Below are 13,151 nucleotides of genomic sequence, written 5' to 3'. Positions count from 1 at the left end.
TGGTCACAATTCCAGGGCCAAGAGGAGCACTAGCATGTACAGCTATAAGGGAGCAGGGGTCCTTCCAGGGTAAAGACCAGAGCACAGACCAGGAGAACAGCAACCACACCTCTCCTTAGACCACTCCACCTTGGAAGCACCAAAAAAAAAAAAAAACCCAAAACTTATGACCTCTAAAACTAGCTCTGAAAAGAGCAACACAAAAAAGCCCAAAGTTTGGGAAAGTATCTGCCCCGCCATGGGAGAAAAGCCCAATGTTAGCATAAAGTTAAAAGTCAAGAAATAGGCTAGAAAATTCATAAATACAACAAAAAAGGGATATGACCATAAAAACCTACTATGGTGACAGGGAAAATCAAGATGCAAACTCAGAAGACACTGTGAATGACAGAAAAACTCAAGACTCAAACTCATAAGACAATGTGAAAACAGCTACAAGCAAAGCCTCAAAGGAAAAAAAAAATGCAAATTGGACACCAGCTCAACAAAAATTCCTGGAAGAGCTTCAAAAAGAGAGATAAAAATGATAGAGGAAAATTTGGATGGAAACATGAGAACAATGCAAAAAACTTATGAAAATAGAATTAACAGCTTGGTAAAAAGGCACAAAAAATACTGAAGAAAATAAGTCTTTAAAGAGCAGAACTGGCCAAATGGAAAAAGAGGTACACAACTTCACTGATGAAAAGAACTCCTTAAAAAGCAGAACTCACCAAGTGGAAAAAGAGGTACAAAAGCTCACTAAAGAAAGAAATTCCTTAAAAATTAGAATTGGACAACTGGAAGATAATGATTCCATGAGACATCAAGAAACAGTAAAATAAAGTCAAAAGAATGAAAAATTAGAAGAAAATGTGAAATGTCAGAAAAACAAGTGACCTGGAAAATAGATCAAGGAGAAATGATTTAAGATTTATTGGACTACCTTAAAGCTATGATTAGAAAAAATGTGGGATAATACTTGAGGCAGGCAGACTCACCATCAGGCTATTGCAATAATCCAGGCAGAGGTGATGAGGACCTACACTAGAGTAGGGGCTCTTAGAAGAGAGAAAGGGACATATTGGAGAGCTGTTAGAGGGGGTAAAATTGCATGCTTTGGCAACAGCTTGGATATGGGGGTGAGACAGAGTGTGGAATCTAGAATGGCTCTTGGGTTGTGAGCCTGGGGGACTGGGATGATTCTACAGAAATAGTACCTTCCTTATTAGGAGGATGGGAAGGATTAGGGGGAAAGATAAGTTCTGTTTTGGACATATTGAGTTTCTGTCTAGTGGACATGTAGTTTGAGAAAGGCATTTGGAGACACAAAATTGGAGGTCAGCAGAGAGATTGAGGCAGTGAAGGTAGATCTGAGAACCATTAGCATAGGGTTGGTAATTAAATCCATGGGAAATGATGAAATCACAAAGTGAAGTGAGATAAAGGGAGAAGAGAAGAGGCTCCAAGACAGAACCCTGAGGGACACAGTTGGAAGATGTGATCTGGAGCAGAATCCATCAAAGGAAATAGAGAAGGAGCATTCAGAAAGCTAGGAGGAGAAGCAGGAAAGAACCAGAGACAAGAGAGTATGAAGAAGGAAAGATCAACAGTGTCAAAGGTGTCAAAGGTTGCAGAGAAGTCAAGGAGATTGAGGATTGAGAAAAGGCCAGGAGGCCACTGTGGCTGGATCAGAGCGTGAGATGGGGGGAAGGGGTAAAAAGACTGGGAAGGTGGAGGGGGAGATTATGAAGGCAGGAATATTTAAGGACCCTCAGCTATTAGAGTTTAAATAGTTTTACTTATTGAAGAACCCAAAACCACTTCATTTTGAGGTAGTCCCATATCATAGGGTGCTAAAAATACTAAAGCGCCCAGTGTAATCCTGGAAGTTCCATAGAAATTTGGTCTGATGAAATGAACACCAAAGGGTCTTTTAAATGAAAAAAAAATACAGTTTTTTGTTTTTATGTGACCTTTATTTACATGTATAGTCCTCCAAATAAAATTTTTTTTTAATTTAAGATTTATTTTCTTCTGGAAAAGAAGGAAACTTACTAAAATGGAACATGCATACATATGCGCACACACCCACAAAACAAGATTTCATGCCTCAAGGAAGTATGTGGGAAAACACATATGCCTTTGACCCATGATTGTTTGAATCTACACAAAATGAGCTTGTTGGCCATAAGCAGCTAACATCAATTATCCTACAATCATACACAACATATAGTAATAAATCATCTGACTTGGTCCCATCCTAAATCTAAGACTACTTTGGAATGTCAGCTATCCAAGCTCTCCCTTGCTTTCTAACCAGTGAGCCCCGAAGGTCAAGACATTGTAAAGTCTTTTCCAACTGCCCTCCTGTTAAGAGTTTCAGGACAGATGAAATCTTAGATAAATTAGATTGCTCCTGTCAGAGGACAGGCAATTCTCTGATGAACTGGCAAATGTTTCTAAGAAGGCAAAGCAAAAGAGACCTTCTAATTATGGTCCTTTCAGCATTGGGAGGTTTTTTTGTTTTTTGACCCAGTTGGTTGATGGGGGAAGCTGATAAATCCATTTTATCACCTCTATTCTAGTGAAGATTTATGTCTTCATATTCACAGTTCAATAAGTACTTACTAACCACCTACTATGTGTAAGGAATAAAAAAAAAGACAGTGCCTTTCTTCAAGGATCTTAACATCTAGTATACAGTATCCATGAATAACATTCCCATCAACTCACTGTTAAGGTAAGAGATCTCTGGCCTTTGGATATCCGTTGTGCACCTAGTTTCCATGCTGTGTAAGGAAATGCAAATCTGATGCTAACCAATCTGTTCTATGATATACAGTGGAATGGGGGTATGCAGATTTCCCTCAATTGTATGGACTATATGTGAATAGCTTTGATAAATTACTTTAAGAGAGAGACAGAAGAAGGTGTCAGGAGAGAGAATAGAGGGAAGAATGGCCACAAATGCTCCTTACAGGGGCCTGTTACTCCATGAATAATGTGCAAGCTATGGTGAGAAGTATTCAGAGTTCCTGTTAACAAAAAGACACTTTATGGGAAAGGGGAAGCCTGAGTGACTGGCCCAGATGAAGCACACGTAAAAATCCTGTCCGTACTTGTCCTTTCTTTGGTTGCACTGCCACTAGCTTAAGTTTCTGGATGGCTTTTTTATGCAATTCTGGGGTGGAATATGTCCTTTACTATAGTTTCTCATTGGATTTTTTGGTCATCTTTTGCTTTGGTAGAAACTTTGGGGCTTTGCTAGAGTAGCTGGAGAAGTTGGATAGCCTGTCTTATTCATCAACTAGACCTATTTCACTAATGAATATTGAAAAGTTTCAAATAAAATCCTAGCTGTAAAAATTATAGTAATCTATTTCAAAAATCATTATGACTAAGTTGGATGGATAGCACAGACGGAAGGAAAGATGGTTCAATGTTAGGCAAAAAATGAACATAATTAACATATTAAAAATAAAAACACCCCAAACCACATGATTATGTTAACAGATTCTTAAAAGTCTTTGACAAAGTATGATATTCATATCTAAAGCCAAAAGATAGCATTAGTTGTGATAGGGAAATACTAGAAACTTTCTCAGCACATACAGGGGAAAGGTAGGGATTCCCTTCTCCCCCACTACCATTTGACATAATTTTAGAAATGCTAGTGATAATAATAAAACAAAAGAAATAAATTAAGGCCATCAATGCAGACAAGTAGGAGACATGGTTATACCTAGTTGTTTTCTATATGAGAGTTGACTTAGAAAAACTCAGAGAATCAACAAAAGAAACTAATTGGCAATAACTTCAGCAATGTAGCATGATACAAAATAAATACACAATAATCAATAGAATTTCTAAATAAAATCTAGAAGGAAATGTAAAAAATATGACTATAAATAACTACAAAGAGCATAAAATATATGGGAAATATTTTACCAATACACACTGGAATATAAGGACAATATGCTCTCTAAAGAAAAAAGAAAAGATTTAAGTAATTGGAGAGATACTTAGTATTAATGGTTTGATCATACCAACCGAGTAAAAATCATAGTGCTACTGAAATTTATAGGTGTAGTGCTATATTAACTAAACAACAATCTGGTTCTTTAAAAGGGCTGGACAAATAAGAAAATTCATTTGGAAAAATAAGCAGACTTGAATACCAAGAGAAATAGTGCAAAAGAGCAAGAATAAAGGGGGAATAGAATTGTCGTTCAGTCGTTTTCAGTGGGGAGTGACTCTTTGTGACCTCATTTGGGGTTTTCTTGGTGAAGATAATGGAGTGGTTTGCCATTTCCTTCTCCAGCTCATTTTACAGATGAGGAAACAGAAGTAAACAGGGTTAAGTGACTTGCCCAGGGTCACATAGTTAGTAAGTGTCTGAAGCCAGATTTGAACCCAGGAAGATCAACCTTCCTGACTGTAGGCCCTACACTCTCTCCACTGTGCCACCTAGCTGCCCTCAGATTAGATTAGTAATGTATTTCAGTAAATAATAAGACTTTTCACACCACTGAAAAATAGAGAAGCTAGATCTATGAAACAGACTAATAATAGCTAGCATTTATATTGGACTTCAAGGTTTACCAAGGGCCTTACAGATATTATTTGTTTATCCTCTCAACAACCCTGTGAATCAGTTGCTATTATTATCCTTCTATACAGATGAGGAAACTGAGGCAAAGAGAGGCTAAGTGACTTAAGTCACCGAGGTCAGATTTGAACTCAGAGCCTCCTGAGTCTCTGCCTACTTTTCTATCCATTGTGTCACCTAGCTGCCTATGTGAGGAAGAATCTGAAACAACTGAATTCAACCCAGTGTTTAATAAGCTCAAAATCATAAATTACTTAAGTGATAAGCTTCATGTTTGATATTAATATTGAAAAAACCTAAAAATCAAACCTAAGATTTTATAACATTAAGATTTTGAGGCAGTGAGGGGAGAATTATGAGTAAGCATTGTGATGTAGCAGCCAAAATAAAAAAGCTAACGCAATCTTGTTCGGCACCAAGAGGAACAGCCTCAAACAATAGGGAGATCCGATGGTCCTGCTCTAGATTTCATCCTTGTCAGATGATACCGAAAGTCTTGGGCTGCTATCTTGGCTGTCCTGTTTGGGAAAGACACAGCAGTTAAAGAACACTCAGAGGAGAGCAGTGAGAATGGTAAAAAGGCTCTGAGTTCAAGTCTTATGATGAGCCAGTCCAAACCTGAATGCTGAATGAACCAGGAATATTTAGCCTAGAGAAGAGATGATTCAGGGGAATGTGGGAGCTGTTTTTAAGTACTGGAAAGGCTGTTATGTGGAAGAGGGATTTGATTTGTCCTGTTTGCCCCAGTAGGAAGAACCAACAACAAGTGAAAGTAGCAAAGAGGTAGATAGAGACTTGATATCAGGAAAAACTTGCCAAAGATTAGAATTATCTGAAGTAAAGTGAGTTGCCATGGGAGGAGGTGGGTTTCCCCACATTGCAGTTCCTCACGCAAAAACTTTTTAGGTGTATGATAATGAGAATTTTTTTTAAAAATTAGGATTGGTTTGGATTAGATGGCTGTTTAGGTCCCTTCTGTCTCTGAAATTTTGTGATACTGTGACCTGGCATTAGAGAACACACCTACACAATAGCTGAGAAGAGAGAGGCCAAGACGGATTGGTTAGACAGGTAAAAGAAAGCCAGGAAAAAACAGTGTGAAAGAACTTAAGGGAGGAGATAACAGAGCCATAACTAGAGTGGACATACAGGGGCTTTGAGTCCAGGTCACTATAATTAACAAGGCTTGCACAGCTCTTTCAGACCGTTAGTAGAATAAGAACAACCAATTTTACCTGACCAACAGAAAAAAAATAATTAAAATGGGAATTGATCAGATTCTGGCTCCTTCCCCAGATGTTTGCATCCTCAATAACCCCTCTCCCACCCAAGCCCACCTTCGGAATGCCTTGGATGCCTGGAAGTGTCTCTGCTGCACCTGAGTCTCCCTATACCTTCCCCACCCCATAGGAACTGAGCATTGGCTTTATGGCGGTTACCCCAGATGCATGTTCTACTACTGGCTGCATGTGCCCCCCTCCAAAAAAATTGCCAATGATGTCTATAAAGAAGAATACCTAAGAAGAGCAGGTGGTCAACAGTGTCAAATTCTGCAAAAAGCTATAATTGGCGAAATGATTTTATATTGGATAAGAAAATAAGAGCGATTGATCATTGGAACAGATTAGGTACACAACATACAGAAGCAAATGAGCACAGTAACCTAGTGTTTGACAAATTTAAAGATCTCACCTATTGGGGCAAGCACCTATAATCTGACAAAAACTACTGGAAAAAGTGGAAAGAAGTCAGGCAAAAACTCAGCATACAGCAACATCTTACACCACATACCAACATAAACTCAAAATGGGCACATGATTTAAATATGAAGGGTGATATCATAAGCAAATAAGGAGAGTATGGAAAAGAAAATTACCTGTCAGATCTATGGATAAGGGAAGAGTTCATGTTCAGAAAAGAGATAGAGAGGTTCATAGGAGGTAAAATGGATAATTTCAATAACATAAAATTTAAAATGTTTTACACAAATCAAAACAATGCAGCTTAAATTAGGGAGAAAGTAGGAAACTGGGGGAAAAATCTGTGCAGGAGGTTTCTCAATAAAGGTTCATTTCTAAAATATATCAGGAACTGAGCAAAATTTATAAGAATAAAGGCTATTCTCCAATTGAAAAATGGCCAGGGAATATGAACATGTCAAAAAGTTCTCTAAATCACTAATAATTAGAGGAATGCAAAGTAAAAAAAACTCTGAGGTACCATTATCTCAAACCTATCAGATTAGTTAAGATTATGTTAAAGGAAAATGACAAATTCAGAGATAAAGAAAAGTAGGTTAACTAATATACTGTTGGTAGAGCTATGAACTAGTTCAATCACTCTGGAAACCAGTTTGGAACTATGCTCCAAAAAGCTGTTAAACTTGATACATCTCTGGACTCAGCAATACTGCTGCTAAGTCCATACCCCAAAGAGATCAAAGAAAGAGGAAAAGGACCCCTATGTACAAAAATATTTATACCAGCCCTTTTTTATGGTGGCAAAGAATTGGAAAGTGAAGGGGGTGTCCATTAATTGAGGAATGGCTAAACAAGTTATGGTTGTGTGACTGTTTGAACATTACTGAGCCATAAAAAATGATGAAGGGAGTGGTTTCAGAAAACCTGGGAAGATTTACATGAACTGATCCAAAGTGAAGTGAGCAGAACCAGGAGAACAATTTACACAGTAACAAAATACTGTAAAGATAATCATCTGTGAAAGACACTCTAATCATCACAATGAGCCACCATAATTCCAAAGGACTCATGATGAAAAATACTATTCAGCTCCAGATAGAAAACTGATGGACTCAGAGTGCATAATGAAGCATATCTTTTTCTTTCTTTTTTCAGAACATGGATAATGTGGAAATTTGTTTTGCATGACTATATTTGTAATGGGATCCTATTTTTTTTTCCTTCTCAATGGGAGGGGTAAAGGGAGAGAGAATTTGGAACCAAAAGTAAAATAAAATCAATTTTTAAAAAATTCTGCAAAAAGGCCAAGGAAGGATGGGAAATGAAAAAAAAGGTTATTGCTACTAAAATAGCAGTTTCAGTAGAGTGATGGGTACCTCTGGTGCATTACAATGCTGTAGAACTGCACGACAACAAAGAAAGGAAAATATCTTAAAATATCTTACACTCTGCTTCTCGGTCACTTTGGGGAGCTTTGGGCAGGAAGAAAATCTCATGGGAGCGTTCTTCAGGTTCTTGACAATAGTGGCCCACTTGGAATGTCTTTCATTGACACTCTCGTAATCACCCACATTCCAGGCAAGACAGGCTCGACCGTTTGATCCTTGCAGATCCAGAATTTGAGGCTTAGGCTGCCTAAAAAAAAAAAAAAAAAAAGGAAAAGAGGTCAGGTCTGAAAGGGAAAGGGCCTTGGAAATGGTCACTAGGTAATAAAATTCAGAGTTCTCTATATTTCTTTTGTGACACAAAAGAAGTCCACTTTTTGCCAATAAGTTTAGAAAACTTAACTATGTGACATCCCAACCATTTATGAGGCTGTTTCTTCCAGACCACTGGAAGGAATGGAAGAGTTGAGTCTAAATACGTTGAGTGTAAAGAGGACCAGGAGCACCCAGGCCTTGTCTCATAGGTGAATGACTGATATAGGAAGCTTTCTTAATGCTGCTTATATTCTCAACTCTTTCAAGCAGACACCATGCTTGTACCCTCCGTGGCTTTCCTTCTCCTTCACAGTGCTTCTACTGGGAATTCACCTAGTAGCTGTATGACTCTCTTCCAATCACCAACCCTTGCTGGGTTTGTTTTCTCATCTGTAAAATGGGAAGGTTGGACATGATAGTTTCCAAGGTTCTTCCCAGTTTTAAATCTACAATCCCATCAACTGCCCCAGCTTTAGCTCCAGCCATAGGAACAATCCCCTTCCAAAGATCCTCTGGCTCTTTTCTCAGGGTTCCACAGGCCCAGGAACTTCCCAGTAAAAGGACTGGCTCCATCATGCTATCTCTAAGATGACTTCAGCCTTCAAATTCTAGCTCCTATCCAGCCATTCAGAACAAGAAGGCCTCAGAGTACAAATTCTCTTCCATTTTTGAGAGGTTGCTGGGCTTTCTAACATGACTGGAAAACCCAATGTGGCTCCTCACTGAAAGCTCCCTGGCTTGACTTTCACTTGCTAGTACCACACTGAGGGGTCCCTATCATGCCAGGCAGGGAGAGCGGGCATAGATCAAGGGCAAAATGGGCAGTCACCTCAAGTGCTCCAAGTTTTAGGAGGGGCACTACAAATTGCATTGTGAAAAGCTGTTCTTCATTGAAGAAAGCCCCTTGAGTTGTACTATTCTGGGGTCCCATTTGTTCTTTATCTGTGTCAAGGTATGATACAAGAATCTCCTCTCCTCACACCAACTCCCTTCCCAGAGGATGACTCCTAAGGGTCGCAGAATTGTGGCAGGTCTACATGAGTAAGCATTGTTATGAGATAGGCTCCCCAATCTTCCTGCTTCTATCCTGCCATTCCTACTCCTCTGCTTCTACCTCTTTTATTCTTCCCACTCCCAATTCTTACTGTTCTTTTTCTCCAGATGAAAAGTATGACTTCTAGCCCCCAGCTATCGAGCTCTGGTTTATTGTATGCATTCTGCTATTTTCAAGTATGGATTATTACCTATCAGTATCTCAAGAAAAGTAAGTGGAGAAAGTCTAATAATTGGCACAGTAGACAGGAAAACAGTGATGTAGTGGACAGAGCACTGGATCTAGCATCAGAAAAACTGGGTTGAAATTCTCCCTTCAATACCTACTAGTTGGGAGATTCTGGGCAAGTTCACCTCTGGGCCTCAGTTTCATCATCTACATCCTTCCTTCCTTCCTTCTTCCATCCATCCATCTAAGATAAGGGATTGGAATGGATGACCCCTATGGCAGAGGATTTAAAAGTTTGTTGGGTTTTTTCATTTAAACACGCCCAGTTTCAAACACAATGTCTAACAAGTAGGCACTTGATAAATGATTGTGAAATATTTGTTGAATTGAATTATTCACTTTTGTGCCCCTTCAGTATCAAGCCAGTACTAGTAGTGGTAGTGGTGGTGGTAGCAGTGATGGTAGTAGTAGTAGAAGTAGTAGCAGTGGTAGTAGTAGTAGTGATGGTAGTGGTAGGAGGAAGAAGAGGAGGAGTAATACATACATTATCTCAATTGATGGGAGGTATGGGAGTAGAGTGAGAAAAGTACATGTTCTGCAAACGGATGACTTGTATTCAAATCCTGCCTCTAACCATTTGTTCCTAATTAGTTTGTTCATGTGTAACCTTGTGTAATGTTAATGAAATAGGAAGATCTTCCCCATCCATTAATAGGCCTGGGTGACCACATGTGTTCAAGCAGAGCTGGGATACATCCTGAGTCACATAGAGCTCATTGGGGGAGGAACTTACCTAAGGAGGAGCTTGCTTAGGGGAAGGTTTGCTTACTGGGAGGCTTGCTGTAGGAAGGCTTTCACAGCTTTTGGTACTAAGATAATTAGACACTGAGTCACGAAGGTCGTCATGCTTTCTGGCTCTGAGCCCATTAGCCAAAAGTGTATATATATATATTCTGAGGTGAGATTTTGATTCCCTGGACGGGACTCTGAGTAGACATTTGTTAAGAGCCTCCCAACTACCCAGACGTATCTGTGTTCCCCTGATTCAGTGGTGTTTGTAGGTGGTTGTATTACTTTGTTCAGACGGTAGGTGCCCTGTCTGTTGTTCTCTGTGCTAATTTCTCTGCTTGTATTTTCTCTGCTTGTGTTTTCCCCACGTTCGGGGTGTTGACCTTTCCCCAAACTTGTGAATGTAATTAAAGTAAAATTGTTGACCCCTGTAAAGTTGCCTTTCCTGTAAGAAAAGCAGATCAAAGAACCTGTGCTCGCAGGCCATCCTGGGCGTGCCAGGGTGCTTGCTGTTACTCCTTGGACAAGTCACGTACCCTCCATGGGCTTCAGTTTCCTCATCTGTACGTTGAGAGGATTGGACTCAGGGGAGGGGAACCTGTGGCTGTGAGACCACATGTGGTCTTCTAGGTCCTTAGGTGTAGGCTTTTGACTGAGTTCAAGTTTTATAGAATAAATCCTTTTATTAGGGGGATTTATTCTATGAAGTTTGGATTTAGTCAAAGGGCTGCACTTGAGGACCTAGAGGGCCACATGTGTCCCCGAGGCTGCAAGTTCCCCATCCCTGGACTGGATGGTTGTTGTGGTCTCTTCCAACTCTAAATCTATGATTCTGTGATCTCTTTAATGATACTCTGAAGTAGGGACCACAGATACTTTTAATTCCGCTTAAGGTGAAATGACTCATTTATGATCATTTAACTGATTAAGTGTCAGCAGCAAAATTCAACACTTTGTATCTTTCTGGGCATCCTTGGGTACTCAATAAATGTTCACTGAATGAATACATGAATTAATGGCTATTGTGGGAAAAGAAATTCAGAAGGAATTAATACGGGAAGATTCTCTCAAAGAATTTGCAAAGCAGGGGGGAGAAAAACTTAACTTTTGATTCTTAAAGACGACAAAACTGCGTCCCTTCCTGGGTCCCACCTACTAAATCTGCACAAACTTTGATTCAAATCATGCATAGTTTCAATGTTAATTTATGTACTTTGTCTCACTCATCTCTGCCTTTTCCCCAGACAGGGAACTTGTACATGTTGATTCAAGCCTGGATATTCTGTTGCTCACTATGATAACAGATTCAGACAAGGAACAGAAAACATCTAATTGGTATAAAACTTAATACGAAAACAATCAAAAGAAGATTAGATTCTCAAATGAGTACAATGTTACTCCTGTTCTTTGGAGTAATTTGGGACCCATACTCTTCCAAATGCATAACTCTGGTAATGCAAGCACAGTGTCAATCTCTTTATTGCTAGAGTGTGTTCCTGGGTGGCCCTGGAGTTGAAGACTTCAATGAAGGACAAGTCCGTGTCTACCACTGTTTCATATACTGCCATCCTTGTGCACATTCTTACTGTGGCCTCTCTCTGCTATGGCTCCCTGACTTGCTTACTTCTGGCATTACTCATTATTACCACTACATCTCTGATTAGTGGGACAAAACCTCTGACCATTTCACTGCAAAGAGAAGGATAACAGCCCTACTCAGCTCTGGCCTGAAATTTTTTCCTAGCCATCTCACTGAGAGTGAAAATGGCTGTTCTCCCTCCACACCTCACCCTGCAAATGCCCATGCACCGAATCTCTTTTGCTAGTGTTAGTAAGGGAGGGGAGAGGGCACTGAGCACAGGCTGGTACTATGCTCTGAGGAATTACCAGCTCCAGTAGTAACCCATAAATAAACACAGAACTCTGATCACTACAGTGACGAATCCCTATTTTAGAAGACCAGTGGTGAAACATATCACCAACCACCTGTCAGTGACGTAACGAGCTAAAGATGCAGACTGAAACATACTTTTGGTCATGGCTAAGGTGGAGATCTCTTTCTGTTTGGCCATGCATATTTGATACATGATTTTTGTTTTCCTTTCTTTTAAAAACAAATTATTTTTAACATTTTTTTGATTTCCAAATTCTCTCCCTCCTCCACCCAGTGAGAAGGCAAGAAATGTGATATCAATTATACATGTGAAATCATGCAAAAAACCCATATTTCCATATTAGCTATGTTACAAAAAAAAGGCAAGGGAAATAAAGAAAGAGAAAAAAAACCATCGTGCTTCAGGAGCTCATCAGTTCTCTTTCTGGAGGTGGATAGCATTTTTCATCATAAGTCATGTTTTTCTTCCATTTTGGGACAAGGATCAGTAGGAAAAACAGAAGAGTTGAACTAGTGCCCCGACACCCCCAACCCCCAAAAAAAGAAAAGAAAAATAAGAAAAGAGAATTAATAAAGCATTGAAAAAAAATGAACAAGGGAGGACAAAAGTATGTCCAGGGGGAAACAAAGAGAAGCAGGCCAGCTTTGAAAATAACTTGTTGAATATGTTGTACACTGGTAGGGAGAAGCAAGCTGTATATGGAATAGCTTCATAGTTGACTACAGAATTCTCTTTTTCTGTTCTGCATTGTATATGGAAATTCTCATTTTATTTGGTGTTTCAGTTTAGAATAAAACATTTTTTAAAATAGTAAACAGCAAGTAAAGCTTCTGGAAATGAGGGAAGTAGTGCTGAATGGGCAACTTCTAGTCAAACTTTTGTCACTACACAAGCTAGGAATTCCCAAGCCAATTCATTTTTCATAAATAAAAAAGAAATGTTTTTTCATGAACCTAAAGAACAAAATTACAATAGGAAGGCTCCAGGAGTCTGGCAGAAATTATTGCTGTCTCTATATAACACTTATCCACTGGTTATTACTTTAAAATGTACCCTAAACTCCTTAAGGAAAAAAAAAAACACCTCAGAGATGGAGCCAAGATGGCAGAGTACATGGAGCATTCCGACTGAACTCTCCTAACACTCCCCTCCATATAACTTAGAAATAATGCATCAAATTGATTATGGAATGGCATAGCCAACTGAAGGTCAGGGTGAGACATTTTTCTAGTCTAAGACAACTTAGAATGTCTG

At 39.2% G+C, this 13,151-nt stretch overlaps 1 protein-coding gene across 1 annotated transcript in view; it reads right to left on the bottom strand.

Annotated features, from left to right (window-relative positions):
* Window positions 1-5,052: 5,052 nt before the first annotated feature.
* Window positions 5,053-13,151, bottom strand: part of C6H4orf45 (chromosome 6 C4orf45 homolog) — a 104,787-nt gene continuing 96,688 nt past the window's right edge. The window contains exons 4-6 of the mRNA XM_036764984.1: window positions 7,737-7,926; window positions 5,986-6,108; window positions 5,053-5,109 (exon numbers count right to left, since the gene is read on the bottom strand). Coding sequence (XP_036620879.1) covers window positions 5,053-5,109; window positions 5,986-6,108; window positions 7,737-7,926 — 370 coding nt within the window. The remainder of the gene's footprint in view (window positions 5,110-5,985; window positions 6,109-7,736; window positions 7,927-13,151) is intronic.

Source organism: Trichosurus vulpecula, chromosome 6 (assembly GCF_011100635.1).
Source record: "Trichosurus vulpecula isolate mTriVul1 chromosome 6, mTriVul1.pri, whole genome shotgun sequence".
NCBI classification, from domain to species: domain Eukaryota; kingdom Metazoa; phylum Chordata; class Mammalia; order Diprotodontia; family Phalangeridae; genus Trichosurus; species Trichosurus vulpecula.
The sequence above is the reverse complement of the archived record's forward strand: the minus strand, read 5'-3'. Positions and strand labels throughout refer to the sequence as shown.